Below are 25,467 nucleotides of genomic sequence, written 5' to 3' on the forward strand. Positions count from 1 at the left end.
TAAAATTTTATTTTATATTATTATATTGCTTTCGAATAATATTATTATATTGTATTCAAAATGATCAGTTACAGCAAAATCGTTAGCCAATGCCACCGTTACTTTCCCACTCGATTCAACAAAAATAATACCAGCGTCTTTGTTTTACCAGCTTCTTTAACCTTTACTAACACTACAGATTTATATATAGTTTACGTGCCGTTCACGATACTAGCATAAGGGAGATGACTGCTATAGCTAGCCATCGGGTCGCCTTCCTGTTTTAAGTTTACCTCTTGCATTCTCTCTGACCTTTGGGACCATTTATAACACTCAAGTTGTTGTTGTTGTTGTTGTTGTTCTTCTTCTTCTTCTTTTTCTTTTCTTTTTCTTTTTATACTGTGTAGTACATATATATAATTGCTGAATCATCTCTCTGCGTCTCTTTTGCTTTCTCTCTGTTTCTTTGTCTCAGTCCTTAACATGAAGATTTTTGAGGGATTTTTCCCTAGTTCATCGACATTGCCAGCGTCTTCCTTGTCATTAAACACGCCGAGTTCGCTGGGTTATGGTGAATTCCAAGGTGGCAAGGTTAATGGGGTACCGGGATTGATGGTAGAGATGGAAGTTCCTGACAGCTTGAATGTGCACGACATTTCTCAGAACAAAAGCTTTCCTGAGAGCAACAGCTTGGCCGGGAATGAAAGTGAAGTGAAATCAGGTAAGAAAAATGGGGACAAAAAGATTAGAAAGCCCAGATATGCTTTTCAAACAAGAAGCCAAGTTGATATACTTGATGATGGCTATAGATGGAGAAAATATGGCCAGAAAGCTGTTAAGAATAACAAATTTCCAAGGTATGCAAAGCTCCCCTTGCTGAAGATGTATATATTTTTTCCTGTTGCTTGAAAAATGAAGAACAAATTCATTGATCGCAGTACGAAATGCAAATTCATGACAAAAAGATGCAAAACTGCAACACGAATTCTTAATCATTTTGCAAATGTCTCTTAACAATATGGAAAAAGTAGATTATTCGTCTCTTAGTCAACTGATCCTTTTTTTAAAAAAAAAATTAGAAAGGATAAATTAATCAGCTCATTACTTAGGATTACTTGTTAGCTAAAGTGTCTGTCATCACTGTTATTAGTGTATGAATCACGCCCTGATAGATCTTTCAGATCATCTTGGTTTCCTCCTTCCTTTGCCCTCTAACAAGACAATATTAAGCAAAGATTAATTCATTTGATCCATATAATTATTTTTAAAAAATATTATCCAATTGTTTTAGAATTTAAAATTTAACTTCTGTTGATACTTTTTCATATCCGAAATTAGACAATATTAATGGGTAGGAAGAACAAATAAAACTTCGTTCTTGTGATTGATATGTGATTTGATGCCCCACCAACTTTGTCTATACCAATTTATCTAACTTTTGAATCAGTCCAAACCCAGCATTAACTTGATTGCTAATTACTCATCAGCTTATGTACTACAAAAAATTAAGTGGAAAGTTCGCAGCCCAAGACCAAAACTGAAAGGCGTGGGTGTTAGATGGGGCTGGTCTCCTTGTAACTTGGTATTCCTTTTGAGTTTTGCCTACTAAAAAAAAATTTTCTCAATCCATGAGATCAATGTTTAGCTTTAGAACAACAAACTGGAGTGGGGAAAGTTAGGAACTTAAAATAGTAGTGCATTAAATGATTGCAATGTTTAGGGCCGATAACAATTTGCATATGATTTGATTTGATTTTTTTTAATATTATTTAATATTAAAAATTTTAAAATTTGATTCGAATTCGAATTTTCATTCGATCTAATCAAATCGAATTTTATCAATTTAGTTTAATTTGATTTATAAATTTTTAAAATTTATTTTTTTATTTTTATATATTATTTTAATATAAAATTTTAATATATTTAAGTAGATTTTAATATAAAATTATTGTTTTTATTTTATAAAAATTTAAAAGATATATAAAAATTAAAAAAAAAATATAGTTCAGTTTGGTTCTTTTTTTTTTTTTTTGGTTTTTTACCTCTTAATCTTAAATCCAATCCGAACTTGATACAGATAGAATAAGAAAAAAACAGATTCAAATTGAATTGAATGCTATAATTTTAAATCGATTTTTTATTTTTTTCTCTCCTCTAGCCATAACGGAGGTAAGAACTGATGAGGTGCTTATGGTGATTGATGCATGTTTATTTCACATATAAATGAACTTGCATGTTGTTTTCTTCCATCTTTTTTCTTTATGTACTTGTTTCAATTGAAAATTCTTTTACCTTCATTATAATATAGAATTTATATTTGATATACTGTCAATATATAGATTCGATATATTTTCGATAAATCAGATGATGATACTTCATTAATAAACAAATATCAACCCTTAAAATAAATATACAAAAATTAATATTTTTTAAAAAAACTTACTCATTAATAAGATGATATCATCTGATTCACTTCATTAATGAGATGGTATCATCCTATTTATTGACAATATATAAAATTTATACACTTAGTCACTGATAGTGTATCAAATATAAATTCTATAATATATACATATATAAATATTTCACAAATGTTTTAATTATAAAATAAGGAAATTAACATTTAATTCTTTTAAAAATAAATAAATTATTAACAGGCTCTTTTTCCTAACGACAATACTAAACAAATTATACATACTATATCTATATGGTTTGCTCTTAAGTATATATAGTTTAAACGCTTTGCTATTGTCAAACTATACCACAGGTATGATCTGACTTGGACAACCATGCATGATCATGAGTAGATGTCATGATGGTTAGAATTTTATAAATTATGACCTATCATAGTTAAAAATTTCACATTTCTTTCTTTTTTTACTAAATTTTTATGGTATTTAACGTTATCAATGATTGAATATGATTCATAAAACTAAAATTCCAACATTCTAAACACATACCATATGATTTACTGGCTTCTATTAGCTTCATTTGAAGTAACCAAAACTTGAGGAATAATGGTGAAAGCATATAAAACATATATAAGTACCTTTAATTATAAGACAATTAAAGCTTTTAATTACAATTTTGTTTATTGTTTTGCAGAAGTTACTATCGATGTACACACCAAGGATGCAGCGTGAAGAAACAGGTTCAAAGGTTAACCAAGGATGAAGGAGTCGTGGTGACAACTTACGAAGGCATGCATTCACATCCGATTCAGAAATCTAATGACAACTTTGAGCATATCTTGAGCCAGATGCAAATCTATGCTACATCTTTTTAAAATCAACAAGTAGCATAGACATATATTGTTTTATATATTCGTAAAATACTCGTAAATTAATGTAGAATAATATTATTTCTTGAATTAGAACAATTAATTCTAAATAAAATGATTATTTCGCATGCATGATTGTAAAACTGTTGGTTTTTTTATCATCTCAATATTCATAGTGATCATTGATAGATGAGAAAATTCATATTGTAATTGGGAAGGACGGTATAGTAAGTAATTAGAATATATGTTGTACTGAATTTACAATTAAAAATATTTATTTATTTATTTTGATTTGATATACAGTTCTGTAAAAAAACAAGTTCTTATAGACATAAAACTTGCATGAAGTTTCATAAATGAAATTTATGAAATTTTTTATTAGAAATGAGTAAATAAAATTTTAATAAAAAATTTAAATCAGATTAATAGAGTTTAATATGAAAATCAATAATATATAAAAAATTTATTAAAAATATTATTTATAATTCAAATTTGATTAATACTTATTTAATGGTAAAATTTTTGTCAATATTTTTACTAAAAATGTATATTTAATAAATATATCAAAATTTATTAAAAATTTATTAAATTTTGCATGCTTGATTTATGTAATGAGATTTTTCAATATATTAGTTTTAATTTTTAATTTTAATTTTTTTTACTTATTTTTAATAAAAAATTTTATAAACTTCACCTAAGAAACTTTTTGTAGGTTTTTCCCTCTTATAAACTCCATATTGGAGTTCAGTGGAATGGTTCAATTGCACCAAAAGATGCGTTTTATAATTGAAACTTTAACTAGACTCTCAAATGAAACTTTAATTACATTTAGCATATGGAATTTGGATTTTGAAATTTTTGTTGACATTAAATTCTAACTATAATTTCATTATAGTTCTCTAGGTGTTGTGATGTGATTTTTCTTTTAATTTTAAAAAAATGATCTTAAGAATGATATTTTTATGCTAAGTATAAATTATAAACCAATGAAGCATTACTAAAAAAATATGATATTATTTTTACATTCAATAAGAAATTAATAAACAGATTCAATAAATTGAAAAATTCATATCTCATCCAATTAAAATATTTAAAAACAAAATTTATTCATTATTATGAGTTAAAATTTTGTGATTTTAATTAAATCACTTCAAAATTCCATAATAATTTCAAGTTTGTGGGATTAACAATGAATTGATGTATCGCTTGTCACAAACTCGATGCATTAAAATTTTAAAATAGCTATTTTTAATCTCAACCAAAGTAAGGCATATAAATTTAACAAATATTTAAAGTTTTAATATTGCATTTTTTATTTTTTAACAACCAAAATTATAAATAGATATAATCTATTACATTATTTTTAAGTAGTCCCCTATTAAGTTTGGATTGTCTACATCAGCAATGTATTTAAAAGTAATTAGAAGGTTAATTTTGGAATCAAACAATTTCAAAAGCTTCTGGATCTGTTCTGTTTTATTTTCATGTTATTTCAAAAGCTTTTCAAGACAAATCATTATGGGAAAAAAAAAGCTAGAAGAAATGAAGGGTTGTGTAAGACGGAAGGAAAGAAGAAGGGGCGAGCTCGGTTGTAGAGGTTAAGTATCTCTTCATTGATTGATGTTTAAAGGGAACTGAAAGAAAAGAATATCAAAGTGAAAAAGGTAAGAAAAATAAGTTTTGGCTTTGATTTTGTTATATTTGGAAAATTATTTTGATTTTTTATATTTGGATTATGAAAGTATTTCCAACAAATGGTGGTGGACTGAAACGGTTTTTTTGTTTCAAAAGATCGAGACTGCTTAAGAAGGAGATCAAAAGATCAGTCTTGATGGCTAGATTGGGTCATGCATCCTAATCGACGTAGATTTTGACACTGACTTATGGAGGGAAATGTTATTATTTTAATTCTTTAGTCTCTTTCCAAGCATGAGAATGTGTTTAAAACACATATCTTTGGAACACCCTTTTTTTTGTTTCCTAAAAAGCATCAGAAAAATCTTAAAATTTTACTATTTTTTTTCATTTTATGTTTTTTTTTGGGTGATCATTGTTGATTGTGTCATTTGGGTATGTTGTCACTGTTGATGGTGTTGTCCAGTCTTAACCTAGTGAGTCTATTAATTAGAAAATAAAAATCGATTCAATAGAGCTATATTATTGTATTTGAGCTTATGTTTTCATTAGGCCAAGTTTTAATCTTTAATTTACTATGTGTTATGTTTACAAGGTTGCTGTAAAGCATGTTCAGGTATTAAATGTTGTTAGATCAAAGCTACCAGTCTTGATTACTAGCATTGATGATGCATATGATTTTGTTAAGAAAATCTGTTTAAGATAACCAATTAGGAATTTACTTGTTTGCAATTTGTGCCAAAAAGTTATGCACTTGAGTAGCTGATAAAACTGGTGTTAGTTTTATCATATGGAGAGAGAGATAAATAAGCTACATTGTTGCTGATGACTTGTATTGCATAACGAGTTTTTTTCTTTCATTGATAGAAAATTTGGAGTTTACTTTTGATTATTTCATTTAATTAGATGTAGCAGGTTAAGAATGAAAAAAAAAAATAAATATAAAAACATAAGAAAATTAGGACTTAAAATTTAAGAAAAGTAAATAAGTATAGTAAATACTAAACCAATGTTTTTTTGGTAAAATGAACCTACAAAAGGTGTAAGCTTCTTGCATAATTAACTCTTTCCTCTTTATTAGATTGAAAAGGAATTGTGAAATTTATGGTGAGTGAGGCATCCAGCTTTTGATAGTTTTAATTTTCAATGTCTTAAAAGAATTTGTCATATTCAAGCATTCTTCCTAAAAAAGAGTAACATGGATTGGAAAATTTTTCACATTTTTTTTTCTAGATTTGGTTGGTGTATTGTATGAATAAAAATTCCTGTAAAGGTTAATTTATTTCCATGTTATGAGCATTTTCTTGGCCATTATCCACAATTATGTAATAGAAGTTAGCTTTTGGGACTTTAAAATTATCTTTGTGTTTTTTTGCTTTTAAATATTCATATTCAATAATGCCCTAAAGTAATGTACCTTCATTTATGCTTCCTTAGCTATGATGGTTTTTCATCTCTTAATGATCTCCTGTTTGAAAGGATTAGATTGACCCTTTATGAGTTCTTATTTTGTTTTTTAGTTGATTTTTATAATATAGAGACCAACGTGCTCAAAGATGGCATTTTTTGTTAAATTTTTTTTATTGTTTTTGAGATTTGAAAATGTCTTGAGGAAGGTATTGAATTCCAAAGTGAGCTTTTGAATTTCAGGAATGACGGCATTCCATTGGTGGACAGATTAAAACTTGCTCCCATACATGATGATGATGGAACTATCACACATGTTATTGGTATTCAAGTTTTTTCTTAGGCAAGAAGAAGAGATTGCTAACCTAGCTAGAAAGTTCATTATATTTACCATCCCACAACTATTTTCATTTGCGATTACCTTTCTTATTATAAAGTTCCTTCAAGCTCAAAGTAAGGTTAACGCATTGGCTGGGATTGGGTTTTTGGCTTTGATTCTCCATATTGGAATTCTTTGGTTTTTCATCAATATGTTGGGTTAGGGAATAATTGGTGTAGCCATAGCATTTGACATCACCAGCTGGGAGATTAGTTTAGCTTAAATCGCCTGTCATAACATATAGATTCGAAAATCTATATTTAGATTTAACAAATGAATGGAATCGTCACCAATCTTTTTTACTAGGTGTGATTGGCCACCTAAAGAATCTATCATCTTAGGAAACTCCTAAGCTTGACTAAGGGTTCCTAAAAGAATATGTTCAGGTCTACTAATCAGAACAAGGTTCGAGAGTCGGTTACTTGTGAGGAAGGTTATAACACCTCCACATGCTCATCCAAATGATGGTACCATATTATTTTGAATTTATCCTAAGGTCTTGAGTCTAATGGTTTCAAATTTTAACATCAAATATTGGAAATAATTCATAAGATTCTTCCATTAATCTGGTAGATCTCTTAAAAAAATATTTTTTCACCTCAAGAGTATTCAAGAATCCAATTTGAGTATCTTGAAAAGGCTCCATCGTTGAAAAAAAATTATTTATTATTTTTTATTATTACCATTTTTGTTGAAAATAAATCTAATTATTCCACAATTTGAGCCAAATTAAAAATATTTTCTCTTTTAAATTTTTAAAATTTTCATCATTTGGGTCTATTTAGAAATTCTCTTTTTCTCTTTTTTCCTTGGAAAGAAAATAATATAATAATTATTTTTATTGAAATTTCATCTAAATTATTTCACAATTTGGGTCAAATTTAAAGAAAATTTCTCACCTAGAGATTTCTTAAAAATTTACCATTTGGAATTTTTAAGAATCTCATCTTTAGATAATTATCAAATATTTTCAATCCAAATTTTTATTTGAAAAAGAATACAATTACTTGTTTTAAAATTTTATCTAAATTATTCCACCATTTGGGCCAAATTTAGAGAAAATTTCTCACATAGAGATTTTTTAGAAATTTACCATTTGAAATTTCTAAGAATCTCATCATTGGGTGATTTGTATTTAATTTCAAAATTTTTATATTTTTATGTTTTTAATTTTTTTTGTTTGAAAATAAATATTAATTATTGTTATTAAAATTTTATCTATATTATTCTACCATTTGAGATAAATTTAGATAAAATTTCTCACTTAAAATTTTATAAAAATTTATCATTTGAAATTTTTATGAATTCCATCATTGGATAATTAATATTCATTCCCAAAATTTTTATTTTTACTTTATTTTAATTTAATAATTAAAAAAACAAATAAAAAATACTTAAATAAAATAAATAAGAAAATACCAAAAAAATTTGAAAACAGCTCGGCTCAGGCTGGGAAACGGTTCAGCTCAAGACAGAAATCACGGCTCAAATGCGTGGCTCGGAGTCTTGGCTCAGTTCGGCTGGAACCCAGGCGAAGAAGCGGGTCGCTGGTTCGGGTGTGCTACGGGTCGGGTCGGATCTTGGCAAAATGCGCAAATCCTCTGGGTTTACTAACGCAAAAACGACGTCGTTTTAGCAGGGTATAAAAGACTCCCACCTCTATTTTTCACAGATTGTCTCCTGCCTTTTCTCACTCCTTTCCCTCTTTTCTCCTCCTTCTCCGTAAACAATCCCATATTTTAATTGAATTTCTATTGAAATCTAAAAAAAAGCCGCCAAAATCTTCAAATCTGGCTGAAAAACTCATTGGAAACTTCAAAGTTCGTCGAAAAATTTCGTCGAATTCTGAAAAGTTTTCAAAAATTTTTCAGAAAAAAACTCCAAATATTAAAAAATTTTTTTTCTAAAAATCCTATACTGCCTTTAAACACTTTTTGCTTATGTTTCACCTCTCTATTTCTTTTCCCTCTGATCCCTTTCTGATTTTCGTCCTCTTTTTCTGTTTGAGCCTCTATTTATAGGTATTGATTAGAAATAATTTCTGATCAATTCCTATTCCCTTTTTTTGACTGGGATTCAAGGATTGAATCTCAGTCCAACTCTACCAGCCCCTCTTCCAGAAGGAAACAGAAATTAAAGCTTCAATTTCGAACAAAAAAAATAAAAAAAATAAAAAAACGAAAATAATAAAATAATAAAAAAATTCAAAAATAAAATAATAATAATAATAATAATAATAATTAAAAATTAAAATTAAAAATTAAAACTAAAATTGGGTCAGAACTGAGCTAAGCCTAATAGGCTTAGGCTCAGCCCCTGTTGAATCAAGCCCAATGGGTTCGGGCCTGGATCATGATAAATAAGGTGTCTACAGCTGCCTTTCTTTGTACATTTTCTTGAGACATGAATTGTGCAAAGATGTAGACACCCTGCTCATGGTCATCCTAACAAATTTATGCTTTTTTTTTTTTAACAAAACTCCTATAAATAGAAGTAACAGACTTCAAAAATAAATGGCTTCTCTAAATAGAGGCAACGAACTTTCAAAAATAAATGGCTCCTCTGAATAGAGGCAACAAACTTTCAGAAAATAAATGGCTCATCTAAATATAGGCAACAAACTTTCAGAAAATAAATGTTCCTTGACAATCATGTCCAAAGGAATCAAAGATCATGTTTGAAGGAATTTCAAGAAATTATGCCCAAAGGTCTTGCAAATTGATCATGATACCAAGAGATATCCTTTTTTAAAGGTTAAAAACTTAACTCAAAAATTAAAAAGTCTTTACATCTGTTTTCTCCATGTGGGGATCCTAGAATACCCTTGCTTTTTGAACTTATGCACCATGCTTGCTTGAATGCAATATATGCTATGCAAAATACAATGTGTAAAATTCAATGCATGCTATGCAAATGCTGGCTAATTAATTTTTATTTAATTATGGTACTTAAGTTTCTCAAGCTTTTTCTTAGGCTTCGAACCCTTTGTTCTTCAAAGATCAAGTCAGTGTAGCTCGTAATCATTTTTTCATTTAATTCTCACAGTCTTTTTGTAAGAAATTCCCTCCCAAATATATGTCCTTATTAGGAACCGAACATCTCAAATTTACCTTTATCACTCTTAACCTTTCCAATGTAATGTAGAAATCTTTCATGCTATTATTTATTTATCAATCATTATTTCAATCTCAAAAAGTAAGAATGCATTCACACATTTCTTCCATTGCAAGGTATTAAGGAGAAAATAATAAGAATGGTTAGGAAATAACCAATAGCAGAGACACACAAAGAATAAAGAGAATATATTTTATTAGCAAAAATACTGACAAACTCTGGGCAATGAAATAATTACAAAAATGTGTATAGGGAAGGTAAAGCCCAAAAATGAATAATCAAACAACCATGATAACACATCTTAAAGTCCCTTTAAAAACTCAACCATCTGATGCACTTAACAACTTAGAGCTTCTCAAAATATGCTAGCCTCTATGCCAATGAGTTTTCAAATTCGATATTGTATTCTCCTCATCTAAGTTACCTTTTTAGGTTTTCAAGTTAGATGACCCCCTATGACTCTAACCGCCCTTTTCGGGTTTTCACCTTTAGTCTTTCTTTTTATTTATTTATTATTTTTTTATTTTATTATTTTTTTCTCTTTTTTAAGCAAATACTTCTTCACAACATCAAAATTTACAGGATGAGGCAAATCATTTTCATCCATCTCTGTCAGTATCAATGCTTTACCCGAGAAAATTCGTTTCACCACATACGGCCTTTCCCAATTTGGGGTCTATTTTTTTCTATTATCATGCTGATTTGGAAGAATTTTTTTCAAGACCAACTTTTCCTATCGAAAACAATGAGGTTGGACCTTTTTGTCTTAAGCCCTCATCATTCGTCTTTGATATAGCTGACCATGGCATAATGCTATCGATCTCTTTTTTTCAATAAGATTCAACTGTTCATAGCACTCTCGAATCCACTCAGCCTCCTCTAGTTCAACTTTTTTTAAAACCCTCAAAGATGGAATATCTACTTTCACTAGCAATACGACATTCATCCCATAAACCAAAGAAAATAAGGTTACCTCAGTAAAGGTACGCACTGATGTTCGATAAGCATGCAATGCAAATGGTAACTTTTCATGCCAATCTTTATAAGTTTTAGTCATCTTTTCAAATTTTTTTATATTCTTATTAGCTGCCTCCACTGTCTCATTCATTTTTGGACGATATGGCACTGAATTATGATGCTTAATCTTGTACTAGGCACATATTTCTTGTATCATTTTACTATTTAAATTTTTTGCATTGTTTGAAATGATTTTCTCTGAAAGTTCGTATCTATAAAGGATTTTTTTTTATAAACTTATAGACTATAAATCATGTCACACTTCCAAATGATATTGCTTTCACCCATTTCATAAAATAATCTATCATCACGAAAATGAACCTATGCCCGTTAGAAGCTTTTTGGGTAATAGGACCAATGACATCCATGCCCCACATAAAAAATGGCTAAGGTGGTACCAAAACATGTAACACAGATAGCGGAGCATGAATCTTATCAGCATAGATTTGGCACTTGTGACATTTTTTAGCATAGTCAATGTAATCACTCTCTATTGTCAATCAATAGTACCCTGCTCTCATGATTTATCTTGCCATCATATGTCCATTGGTATGTGTCCTACATATTCCATCATGTACCTCTTTAATAATTTTCTTAGCCTTAGCCTTAGCCTTATTTACACACCTTAACAATACTTGGCATGGCTTCTTTTGTAAAAAATATCTCCATCTAGGAAGAAATTCATGGCTAGTCTTCAGATGACCTTTTTATCATTCTCTATTGCTTGGACATGGTATTGTTGATTTTTAATGTACTATAAGATATCATAATACTAGAACTTCCCATCCTCTTCTTCTACATTAAAACAGTGAGCCAGCATGTTCTTGACATTTAACTTGATGGGTTGGATGTCAACATTATCACTAATTCGAACCATTGCCGCTAAAGTAGCCAAGACATTAGCAATCAAGTTCTCTTTTCGAGGTAAATGATTAAATTGAATATCTTCAAACTGCTTGATCAACTCTAAAATATACTTGCGATATAGAATGAGTTTTGAATCTCTCGTTTCCTATTCTCCTTTCAATTGATATATAATTAGAGCTGAATCTCCAAACACCCTCAATGCCTTAACCTTTCTGTCTATAGCAGCTTGCAAACCCATGACACATGCCTCATATTCAACAATGTTATTTGTGCAATTAAAATTTAACCTCACTGTTATGGGATAGTATTGTTCCTCTGGAGAAATCAAAATTACCCCAATTCTATGCCCCAAGACATTGGTAGCTCCATCAAAATACATTCTCCAATGGTATTCTTTATACCCTTCCCTTTCTAACTGAGAAACAATCATCAAATCTTCATAAAAAAATTTTAATTTCATTGGCTCATAACCTTTAACAGCATGATCTACGAGAAACTTGGCTATGACAGTTCCTTTAATTGCTTTCTGGTTTACATACACAATATCATACTATGAGAGATTACTTGCCATCTAGCAATTCTTTCAGACAAAAAAAGCTTTTCAAAGATGTATTTAATTGGATCCAATTTTACTATGAGCCATGTGGTATGGTAGAACATATACTGTCTGCATCTTTTAGCAGTCTAAGCTAATGCAAAAATATTTTTTCTAATGAAGAGTACTTGGACTCGTATTCTGTAAATTTTTTACTCAGATAGTAAATATTTTTTTTTTCTACTAGACTCATCTTGCTACCTCAGTATACATCCTATTGAATTCTCATATATTGTGAGGTATAAGATTAAGGGCTTTCCTGGAATAGGTGGCATCAACACTGGAGGATTAGACAAGTATTGCTTTATTTTATCAAAAGCCACTTAGCATTCCTCATTCCATTCTTCAAGGTTATTCTTACAACGAAGCTTAAATACGAGATTACATTTGTAGGTAAGCTGAGAGATAAATCGAGATATATAGTTCAATCTACCCAAAAAACCTTAAACTTTTTTTGGTGTGCTGAGAGGTAACAAATTTTGAATGGCCCATATTTTATATGGATCAACTTCAATCCCTTTTTCACTGACCACAAAACCTAGCAACTTCTCTGACTTTACCCTGAATGTGCATTTAGCTGGATTCAACTTGAGTTGAAATTTTCTCAACCTTTCAAATAGCTTTTTGAGATTGGTAACATGATCTTCACTTTCTCAAAATTTTGCAATCATATCATCTACATACACTTCAATCTCTTTATGCATCATGTTATAAAAAAGCGTCACCATGGCTCTTTGATATGTTACCCCAGTTTTCTTTAACCCAAAGGGCATGACTTTATAGCAAAAGGTCTCTCATATAGTCACAAAAATGATCTTTTTCATGTCATCTCTAGCCATCTTTATCTGGTTATATCTTAAAAATCCATCCATAAAAGAGAACATTGAATGCTTGGCCGTGTTGTCTACCAGTGTGTCAATATGAGGTAAAAAAAAGTTATTCTTTGGGCTAGCCTTATTTAAATCACGATTGTTTACACACATTCGTATCTTTTTATCTTTTTTAAGAACTCGTACTATATTGGCTAACCACTTTGGATACTTGGTCACTTGCAAGAAACCTACATCAAATTACTTTTTCATCTCTTCATTAATCTTTAGTAACATTTTAGGCTTCATTCGCCTCAATTTCTATTAGATTGGTTTACATTTTGGCTTCAAAGGCAGTTCATGCTCTATTATTTCTGTATTGAGCCCAAGTATATCCTGATAAGACTAAGCAAATACATCTACGAATTCTTGAAGTAGATTTTTCAATCATTGTTTATCTATCGATAAGAGCGATGTGCCAATCTTAACCTCTTTCTTATTCTTCTTATTTTTCAAATTCACCAATTTAGTCATTTCTTGATGGGGCTCAATTGGTTTACTTTGTTGCTCAATCAATCTCATTAGGTCTGGAATAATAGTACATTCTTCATAATCATCTTTATTATCAAGTGCATCAGTATTAATTGATTTTTTAAAATTAACCCTTTGATCGTTATCATGATTATTTTCCTGTTCATTCAAGGATCTGAAATTGAATGAAATGGGATATGTTGGTAAAATGTATGAAAAAATAAGAAAAATGAAAATAGTAGAAGAAATGAATGAAAATGTATCTTTTTTAATTTTATTAAAATAATAATAGATAAAGGGCCCAAACAAGAAAGACCACCCTAAGGCTTTGGACATAAGCTATTGAGATGTTTAATTACATTGAATTGGTATCAAGGATAGCAGGCATCTCAATAATGTTCAAGTTGTTCAGCTCGTAATCTGGTAGACAAGGACGAATCCATGTTTCATTCTCATTCCCACTTTTGTCTTTAATTGCATGAATGAACAAATCAGTAAATGTTTTTTTCATGTTTCATTCTAAATCTTCTTCTACAGTTGGGTACAGGAACCCTCTAGGCTTGAAAGTCTCATATAAATGTGGGATAATCGTTGTTGTCATGCTAGCTTATCTTCCCTCAATTTCTCAGTCTTTCACTTCATAACTAAGGCCCAACCTCTCATTGTTGTCCATTATTATCGGAGGCTCCTTTATCCTTTGTAAATTTTTACCCAATCCCATTCTAGGATACCAGCCTTTATTGATGACCTGACACCTCACTATCTTTGAACAATGTTGACTTTTAGGTCATTCACCTATAAAGTTGACTAACTTAAAGGACCGGTAAGAGCATTCCATTGTTTCTTCAGCATTTTCCACATACGGAGCATTCAAAGGCTGAGTTACCAGCATGTTTTCTTCTCCAAACACTATTACCAACTGCCTCTCCACATTGAACTTGATTTTTTGGTGCAGGGTAGAAGAAACAATACCTATCATGTGAATCCATGACCTTCCCAACAAATAGCTATAAAACGGAGAGATATCCATCACTTAAAATTTTATGTTAAAGGTGAAGGGCCTAATTTGCAAGAGCATCTCTGTATCTTTCAGAACTTTTTGCCTGGTCCCATCAAATGCTCTAACGATCATTTAACTATCTTTCATATGGGAATAATCAATAGGTAGTCTTGTCAAAGTTGACATAGGTATGACATTAATAGCAGAACCGTTGTCGATTAAGACTTTGGCTATAATATGGCTATTACATTTAACAGTGATATGCAGAGCCTTGATGCTTTCTCTTTTTTTTAGAAAAATCTTATCATCATCGAATGATATGTAATTTGGCCTGACCAGGTTTCCAACTAAATGGTTCACATATTTAACAGACATATTATGTGCCATATATGCCTGATTTAGCACTTTTAGCAGGGTATTTTGATGTGGTTTTGAATTCAATAACAGTGATAATAATGAGATACGTGCCGACATCTTATTTAACCGTTCCATAACTGAGTATTCACTATGTTTTATTAGTTTCAAGAATTCATAAGCTTCTTTTTTTGACACCGATTTTGGACAATCCTCTTCTGGCACCACTTCAGGGTTATTCCTTTTTTCACTTACCTTGGCCTTTTCTTTTCTAGCCTTTTCTAATATTTTTGGAGTATATCATCTTCCACTTTAGGTGATACCTCTCACACTAGTTATATTGACAGTATCAGGCTTAGAGACATTCTTCTCTTACCTTTGAATTAATGTGTCACAGCTATATTTCTATGGCACAGCTCTATTATTCCAGTAAGGGAATAGAGCAAGGACTTTGAAAGCTATTGGCCTAGGGGTGAACTTGTCTACGGTCGACCTTGGCTTATTCCTACAATAAATTGTTAATGGTTTTAGAAATAGTTTTGATGGTTGGTCAGTCATGAAGACTTCAATATTTTTTGAATCCCAATCTTCTTCATAGAATTCAATCTGGTGTGAGTCAATGAGTTTTTGCACTTCTTGGCAAAATTGCTCACAAGTTTCAATAGAGTGATCGGATGCCCTACTATGGTACTTATAGCTTTCATCAGCTATACATGCTCCACGAGAAGTATATGGACTGACTAGTTATATCATGTCAATTTTTCATAAAATATTAAATAACTGACTAAGAGGGGTCTTGACCTCTGCCACTTTTCCATTCAGATAATGCCCTCATTCGTCACTTAGAGCATTTACATGATGATTAGGCAAATGATTGCCACTAACATTTGGTGGAGCTTTACTTCCTATATCAAAATTGACCATTTCATTGTTGATTAGTCTTTGCACTTTATGTTTCAATGTAGTGCAATTTTTAATGGAATGACCAATAACCCCATAGTGATATTCACAATGAGCTGTAGGATCGTACAATTTGGGATATGGTGGCTTAGGTGGCTCTACTTGATTAGAAGTAACTAGATGATTATTATAGAGCTCTCGATACAATTCTGTATATGTAATGGGAATTGGATCAAATATGGATTTTTCACGAGTAATTCATTGCTCTCATGAACCATTCATAGGACCAACTGGACGAATTAGAGGTTTAAGAGAAGGTTGAGCATTAGAACCATATATGGTAGTTTATGGTCTAAAAGAGGATCGATGGGTTAGAGAATAGAGTGGTTGTGGATTTGGTTGGTATTGGTAAGCATTATTCACAGTGGAATAATTTTGATAGTAGCTCTATGGTGCGTAGGGTTGATAACCCTTGAACTGTTATCTATCAAAGCTCACAGCCTAAGCTTCAGTCTCCTTCTTTTTTGGGGCCCTTTTAGTAAATGCTTCCCCTCATTCTAACTTATCATTTTTTATGGAACTTTCAATAATTTCACCTGAGATCACCATATCGATAAAATTCTTTATTGCATTCTCTATCATCTTTTCATAATAGAGAGATTTTAGAGTGCTAACAAATAACACTGTAATTTTCTTTTCAGTTAGAGGAGGTTACACCTGAGAAGTTACATCTCTCCATCTCTAAGCATATTCTTTGAATGATTTATTTGCCTTTTTCTTCATATTTTACAAAGACAAACGATCAGGGGCCAAATCTATGATATATTAGTATTGACTGATAAAATCATGGGCTATGTCAATCCAAGAACAAATGCGAGTTCTGTCTAACTGGACATACCATCTAGTAGTAGAACCAGTAAGGTTATCTTGAAAAACATGCATTAGTAGCGTTTCATTATGAGCATAAGCTGTCATCTTCCGACAATATAAGGTAATATGAGTTTTCGGGTACTTTATACCATCATATTTTTTAAATTTTGATACTTTAAACTTAGGAGGAATGACCACATCAAGGATCAAGCAAAGCCCATCAGCATCAACTGAATCATAAAAACTAATTTCTTCCACAGCTCGTAGCTTTTGTTCTAGCATACTAATTTTAGAATCTTCATAAGTTTTCACTTTGATCTTTTTTTTTTAGTTCATCCAGATCAGGGACTTGAATTGATTATACTACCTTTTCTGTAAAGACAAGATTCACATAGCTATGAAAATGCCCTGGATTAGAGGTTGATAGCATTTCAAGATATGTAGGGTATGTGAATTGTTATGGTAGAACCTCTTGTGTAGATTGAGCTTGAGGCAAACCAAAACTAGGTGGATATAAGGGGTCAGTCACTTCTTGTGATGGAAGGTCTTGTTGGCTTGTGTTTTTTTTTACCCCTTTTTTCTTGTTTAACTTGTTGAGAGCATCCAGAATCTTAGCCAACTCACTCTCAATCTTTTTTTGAGCTTTTTCCAATTTTTCAAATCGATGAGAGTTTTTTTGCTTCAGTTGTCTGGCTCTGGTGTTATATCGATGGGTAAGATTTTTACTAGATGAAGCTATCATTGAACCTTGAGTACCATAATTATAAGATTATTAGAAACTATGTATTCTATGTATGATATACAAATATATGCATGAAATATACTAATATTTACCACATCACCAATATTGATAAAAGAAATCTCCATTTGAAACTTTATTAAATAAAATTTCAAAATTACATCATAATAAAGTCAAAGCAATATTCTAAAGTCCTAAACATCATCTTTTGTTTCTAATGCCTTTTTATAAACTTCTTAGCTTACTGATAATGATTTTGTGCCTCATTTAGAAAATCAAGCAGTTGTTTTCTATGGACTCCTACTAGTTACACCACAGCCTTCAAATCTTTTATTTTTTCTTCATTTTCTGATGCTTTATCTATGGCAACGCATAACTGATCAAACAAATGCCTTAGATGCATTTGTTTTTTTGTGCACATGTCCTTTTATAGCCCACTTTGTTCAGTTTGTCTCTTGCACTCATTAGACAAGGCTTTTACTTGTGCTATGCATTGATCCACTATCTCTTGTAATATCTGGCTATGTCTATGTGCTCTAGCAGTGGCTTTTTATTTTTTCTCTACCCTTACTTTTAACAATTCATTTTTTTTTAAAAGTCGAGCAAGCTCAGGTGTGACTGATGAATGTGTCATATCTAGATCATTAAATAAGGCTCTTCACTAATCTTTTTGCTCTGTCAAGCTCTAGATTTTCAGTTCTTAAAGTCGTAGACTCTCTTTTATTTTTAATTTCAATCGTTTATTTTCTTGTTCCAACTCATCTTTATCGAATTAGAGTTTTCTTTTAACTATTTTCATTTTAAGCGAATGATCCTGAAGAATGAGTTTTGGGGAATGCCTTATTTGTTCACTAGGAAGCACAATGTCATTTTCCCTCATTGCATGCCACACATTATATTCTAAGGTGACGTCGTAAGTAAACCTCCATTGGTTAACCCTAGTGGTTTGCTTCCATGTCTTTTTTTATCTTTTCAACCATTTCATATGCCCCTTTATCAGTGAATGAGAACTCCCACTGGTTAAGTCCATAAGTTTTCAAAATAAATTGCTCACATCTGGATTATCTTCTCACCAAAGTTGGGGTATAAGTAACAGCACCCCATAAGCCTAATAAGAACACCCATTGCTGATTTTCACAACTGTATAATACTGTATCATGATGTATCCAAGGTGCTTTCCAAACTATCCTTGGACTATCAAAGGCTCGAAAATAAGAAACCCATTCTTCTTTTAATTTTGCTTGAGGCCATGTGCTATAATAGAATTCCTTGCTGGGGATGCTGGAACGAAGGTATGATTTACAAAATTGACTTTCTTTACATTTCATGTGACTTTTGATCTATACATAAAGTAACTGTAAACATCCATTAAATCGACCTTTACCATTTTTACGATAAAAGTTTAGAGATCGGATGGTTTCTGCTAAAATGGTTTGTGCTGCATTGACCTGATATGCTAACTGATCAATAAAATCTATCAATGCGACATCAACATATCCGATGACTTTCGAAAAGATCACTAATCCATATAAAGTTATAGCCATAGCCACTAATCCCTGATCATCATCTATGTGCACCTAGATGAAATCTCACAGAAAACTCCATGGAATAACCTTATTTTCACCTTTTATCTTGACACATGAATCGACTTGAGGTAAACTAAGTCCAAGCATTTACACTAGTTTTTTATGATAGTCCACCTTGTTGGACCAGTAAATCTTGTTTGAATTTGGTAGATCGAAATGAAGTAGGACCATATACTCTTCGATTATGGGCACCATGTCTACTTCATTGAAGATGAAACATCTATAGAAGGATCCCAAAATTGGATGATAGCCTTAATCAAATTATTATCCACTTCCACCTGAAACAGTAAAGCTATATCTCCATATATGTTCTCAAATACCTCATGCCTTATCCTACTCATGTATCCCCAAACACTGCTTAAGTCAGCTAGATCATTTTGCTATAGCTCGAGATGAACTTTCTTGAGTAATGATGAAATAAAGCCCTAAGGCAAGCAATTTTTTTATTTTTTTTGACCTTCTTTTGACTTGATTTTCAGTTGATGGGCAGACTTATGATAGATTGATGTAAACTTTGGTTGCATTTGACTTTTCATGGATGTAAATGGAAGATCAATTTATCAATAACTGATATATGGCAAATATTTCCTATATGCAAATGATGGTGTTAGACATGATTATGAAAATGATGCATAAAATGATATGATATAATAATGCTTAAAACATGATGATGGAAATGATGCATAGAATGATGTAACATGATAATGCTTAAAACATGAGGATACAGTTGTAATGTATAAAAATAAACAAAAATAGTTAGATAACGAACTGCTTTTTCTTGTGTCCTAATTTTAGGTTATATCTATTGATAGGTAGGAAGGGCTCTATCTTAAAGTTGGTTTTTTAGGGATAAACTATATATAGAGTTAGGTGGTTTTAATCACTAAAGGTTCTCAAATTATTCCTTACATCATTATCCATCACAGACTAGTAAAGCAGTCCAATCCTCATCCATCATAGGCTACCAACGAAAAGGATTCAATTTGAGTGAGAGTATTTTACTAGCCATTGCGAAGATTATCATCTCACGAGAGCGTAGGTACTTTACTCTCTCCTAAGAGGGACAGAGCCCGGGTATAGAGCTCATGTGATGCAAATGCATGTGATAGTGTGCGAAGGAACATATGGTTATCGTCCCCATAAATCAGACAAAAACAAGAGAAAAAACATTAGTAAATAAATAAACTTAAAACCATTAGTTCAAAGGATAAGATAAATTCAAAAATTATGGCTTAACTCTCTACCAGTCCCCAGTAGAATCGTCAAACTATCATAACATATAGATTCAAAAATCTATAGGTAGATTTAACAAATGAATGGAGTCACCACCAATCTTTTTTACTATGTGTGATTGGCCACCTAAAGAATCTATCCTCTTAGGGAACTCCTAAGCTTGACTAGGGGTCCCTAAAATAATAGGTTCAGGTCTACTAACTAGAACAAAGTTCGAGAGTCGGTTACATGTGAGGAAGGTTATAACACCCCTATATGCTTATCCGAATGATGGTACCATATTATTTTGAATTTATCATAAGGTTTTGAGTCTAATGGTTTCAAATTTTAACGTCAAATATTAGAAATAATTCATAAGATTCTTCCATCAATCTGGTAGATCTCTTAAAAAAATATTTTCTCACCTCAAGCGTATTCAAGAATCCAATTTGAGTATCTTGAAAAGGCTCCATCGTCGGAAAAAGATTTATTTATTATTTTTTATTATTATCATTTTTGTTGAAAATAAAGCTAATTATTCCACCATTTGGGGCAAATTAAAAATATTTTCTCTTTTGAATTTCTAAAATTTTCACCATTTGGGTCTATTTAGAAATTCTCTTTTTCTCTTTTTTTCTTGGAAAGAAAATAATATGACAATTATTTTTATTGAAATTTTATCTAAATTATTCCACCATTTGGGTCAAATTTAGAGAAAAATTTTCACCTAGAGATTTTTTAAAAATTTACTATTTGAAATTTCTAAGATTCTCATCTTTAGATAATTATCAAATATTTTCAATCCAAATTTTTATTTGGAAAAGAATACAATTACTTGTATTAAAATTCCATCTAAATCATTCTACCATTTGGGCCAAATTTAGAAGAAATTTCTCACCTAGAGATTTCTTAGAAATTTATCATTTGAAATTTCTAAGAATCTCATCCTTGGGTAATTTGTATTTAATTCCAAAATTTTTATATTTTTATGCTTTTTATGTTTTTAATTATTTTGTTTGAAAATAAATATTAATTATTGTTATTAAAATTTTATCTATATTATTCCACCATTTGGGATAAATTTAGATAAAATTTCTCACTTAAGAATTCTATAAAAATTTATCATTTGAAATTTTTATAAATTTCATCATTGGATAATTAATATTCATTCCCAAAATTTTTATTTTTACTTTATTTTAATTTAATAATTAAATAAAATAAATAAGAAAATACCAAAAAAATTTGAAAACGGCTCGGCACAGGCTGAGAAACGGCTCGGCTCAAGATAGAAATCACAGCTCAAACGTGCGACTCGGAGTCTCAGCTCAACCAGAACCCAGGCAAAGAAGTGAGTCGCTAGTTCGGGTGCGCTACGGGTCGGGTCGGATCTTGGCAAAACGCACAGATCCTTTGAGTTTACTAACGTAAAAATGACATCATTTTAGCGAGGTATAAAAGACTCCCACTTCTATTTTTTGCAGATTGCCTCTTGCCCTCTCTCTCTCATTTCCCTCTTTTCTCCTTTTTCTCTCTAAACAATCCCAGATTTTGATTGAATTTCTATCGAAATCCGGAAAAAGCCACCAGAATCTTCAAATCTAGCCAAAAAACTCGTCGAAAACTTCAAAGTTTGTCGAAAAATTTCACCGGATTTTGAAAAATTTTCAAAATTTTTTTAAAAAAAAAAGTCCAAAAATTTTTAAAAAAATCTTCTAAAAATCCTATACTGCCTATAAACACTTTTTGCTTCTGTTTCACCTCTCTATTTCTTTTCCCTTTGATCCTTCTCTGATTTTCTTCTTTTTTTTGTTTGAGCCTTTATTTATAGGCATTGATCAGAAACAATTTCTGATCAATTCTTATTCTTTTTTTTTTACTGGGATTCAATCTTTGAATCCCAGTCCAACTCTACCAGCCCCTCTTCCAGAAGGAAACAAAAATTAAAGCTTCAATTTCTGACTAAAAATAATAATAAAATAATAAAAAATAGCAAAAATAATAAAATAATAAAAAAATCAAAATAATAATAATAAATTAAAAATTAAAACTAAAATTGGGTTAGAACTGAGCTAAGCCCAATAGGCTTAAGCTCAGCCCCTGTTGAATCAAGCCTAATAAGCTTGGGCTTGGGCCCGAACAAATTAAGGTGTCTACATCGCCTAACTTATTTTTTGGTGCAACGAGGGGTGGCATGGCTTTTAATGGTTGGCATTTAGGAGATATAGGCCTTTGTTCGACTCTTCATTACTTTTGCCATTAAGGTATCGAGCTTTTTTTTGCCACACTGCATTATGTGATTCCCTTTTTTTTTTTTTTTTGCATTTTAAAGTATGGACCATATACTAGGTTGCAATGTGGGAAGTTGATAGATAAATGTGTCAAAAATAGAATCATTTTACAAAAAAAGAGATGACATCATGGATCGATGATTCTATACTCAGTGTGATTCAAGTTATTGATTTTCTCCTGCCAATTAATCTTATCATTGAGTTAGCCAATATGCTTGGTTTTTTTTTTTTTAGTATTAGTGTTAATGTGACAATATACATTTATTTTTCATAGAACTCTGTTAATGCTTGGGAATTTAGAATTTCGTATCCTTGGCTAGTTTTTAATAAAAAGATAAAAGTGAACTTTCTTATGGGATTTAACAGTTGTCTCTGATTCAATGCTTTTTTTGTTTGTTGGTAGTATCTCATTAGGCATGGTTGTAAGATTCTCTCTTATCTATAATTGTTATTAGATTTTTTTTTTCTTCAAGGTGCATGTTCTCTATCATTTTTTTATTTTTTAAATTTTTTCTAGTTGTAGTTTGATGGAATTATTTGCAGTATATAGTGGTTTAGTGAAATTATGTTCTTGCTCTAACAGGATGGACATTTGAAGATGTTGGCAGGGTATTTGAAAATTTTCATGCAACTTGCTATTGTAGAAAATATTAGAGCTTAAGGAGAGAATTTGTTGAATTGATTCAAAATAAAGTAAGTTAAATTCGGAACAAAACCAATTTTGCTTCAACTAGTGCTATTCTGCTTATTTTGTTTCTGTTGTTTCCTTTATTTCCCATGTAAATTTACTTTATGCCAAAATCTTTGAGCTCCTACCTGAATATAAAAATCTTCCATTCTAGCTAACTTCTATATCTTAACAATTTTAATAATCTCATTTTTGCTAATCAACCATGGTGAATTTGGGTAGTTACTAAATTCCCAAATGGTTTTACATATCATAACAAGTTCATTTTTGCAGTATAGTTGTTGGTTTCTAAGGATCAATGTCACGAAAGATTTGTATTTGGCCGTCAGGAACTTAAACTATAAAAAATACCTGTTATGCCACCACAACTTACTTTAGTTTCAAGGATAGAGAATGGGCTCGAGGTTGGTAATTCTAAAAGTTGGCTCCAAACACTACTTATTAGAGTAAGATATGCTGTGCCAACTTATGAGACTAAGCAATTGAAAAACAATATGAATTTGAATGGCTGGGAAGCGATGTTGTTCATTGGAATAAATGCTACTATGAGGTAAATATTCTCAAACATAACCTTCAGTACATAGTGATTGTTAAACATATATTGAGTTTTATATATGAAGTTTCTTTATATTCCTTAAAAAAGTTTTCTAAATTAGTGCTTTAATCATGGATTGCTTGAAACCGTATCCTTGTTGTTATAATGTATAGATTCGTAGACTTATCACTAGACATAGATTAAAGGAGTCACCACCAATATTTTTTGTTTAGGTGTGATTGGCCACCTGATCGAATCTGTCTTATTTAAAAAGGAGTTCAAGATTGACTTAGGTATCTTCAAATAGTAAATTTTAGTCCACGAAACCAGATTTCAAATTCAGAAGTGCGATTACGTGTGAAAAAAGTTATAACACTCTTACAGTGCCCATCCAAATGATGATACCAGTTTGATTTCAAATTATCCAAGTCTTAAACATAATTATGATTTACCAAAATATTTGATATTGAAAATTAATCTTAAAATTACTCTAATAGTTTGGTAGCAATTTAAAATAATTCTCTCATCTCATAAGTATTCATAGAGATTAGTGTCTCACTTTGAAGAGACTCTATTGTTGGATTCATTTAAATTTTAGTTAAAGATTGGTAAAATCTTTTAATAGTTTGATAAGATTTACTTTGATATATATCTTTCAATAATTTGGTGAGATTTTATTGTAAGATTATTTTTTAGATTAGATATTAAATTTTTCAATAGTTTGGTAGGATTTAATTTAAGATGCAAATCCTTCAATAGTTTGGTAGGATAAAATAAAAAATATTTTATTAACATTTTTTTAATGAAAATTGATTTATGAGATTCTCGAATATTTTGGTAGAATTAAAAAAAATTAAATTCAGAAAAAAACTTTCAATAGTTTTGTAGAATTTATGAATTCTCTTTAAAAACATTTTTTATTATATCTTTTATTGTTATTGTTTAGGGAAAAAAATGAAATTTATATAAATATTTAAAAGAAATTAATAATAATGATAATAAATGAAATTAAAAAATTCAAAATAAAAAAATAAAATGAAATAAAAAAAAGAAAAAATAAAGTAAATAAAAATGTAAATGAAAAATAAAAGGAAAAAATAAAAAGAAAAACTTGCGATCAGGTCGGGTCCAACAAATGGATCATGCGCAGTTCAGCGAGTTCACGCTCGGGTCAGAGTTGTTTAAAGCGCTGTCATTTTTATATCGTATAAAACCAAAATTTTGTTTTTTTTCTCAGAAACTAGCTTATTCCCTTCTCTCTCTAAAAATATTTCTCTGACCTCTCTTTAACCCCCCACTGAAAACTTTAAAGAATCCCAGACTCTAGCCAAAAATCCTAGTTTTTGATGCTATGAAATTCAAAACAGCCGTCGAAAACTTCAAGTTTTTCTAAAAACTAGATGAACCCAAAATCTGGCTACCTTGAATTTCACATGAAAATTCACACCCTTGTTGAAAAATTCATCCTAAATCTAGAAAAACCTAATTTTTTCTAGAAAAACCCAACTTCTTTCAATTTTAAACCAGAAGATCTCAGAACCAATAGAACATTCCAACAGAAATCCTAGAAACCAATAGTAAAGGGAATCAAACCTAAAAACTCAAATAGGTTCTCAAAAAAGAAACCAAACCCAAAAAATTCAGGACTCTAAAACCAAAATCCAAAGAACTTCATGTAATCA

The 25,467-nt window shown here is 30.6% G+C and overlaps 1 protein-coding gene across 1 annotated transcript; it reads left to right on the forward strand.

The window, feature by feature from the left end:
• The first annotated feature begins 261 nt into the window (after window positions 1-261).
• Window positions 262-3,387, forward strand: LOC111282112 (putative WRKY transcription factor 75). Its single transcript, XM_022870062.2, has 2 exons — window positions 262-836; window positions 3,085-3,387. The coding sequence occupies exons 1-2, from the start codon at window positions 463-465 to the stop codon at window positions 3,263-3,265; spliced, it is 555 nt and encodes a 184-aa protein (XP_022725797.1). The 5' UTR covers window positions 262-462; the 3' UTR covers window positions 3,266-3,387.
• The last annotated feature ends 22,080 nt before the right edge of the window (window positions 3,388-25,467 follow it).

This window comes from Durio zibethinus, chromosome 5, assembly GCF_047325235.1.
Source record: "Durio zibethinus cultivar Kanyao isolate XHJ-2024 chromosome 5, ASM4732523v1, whole genome shotgun sequence".
NCBI lineage: Eukaryota > Viridiplantae > Streptophyta > Magnoliopsida > Malvales > Malvaceae > Durio > Durio zibethinus.

What these genes read in the sequence shown, in the direction of transcription:
- LOC111282112 (XM_022870062.2), top strand. Translation starts at nt 463, where the DNA reads ATGAAGATTTTTGAGGGATTTTTCCCTAGTTCATCGACATTGCCAGCG. An exon ending in AAGAATAACAAATTTCCAAG is followed by an intron (nt 837 to 3,084) that starts GTATGCAAAGCT and finishes ATTGTTTTGCAG; the next exon opens with AAGTTACTATCGATGTACAC.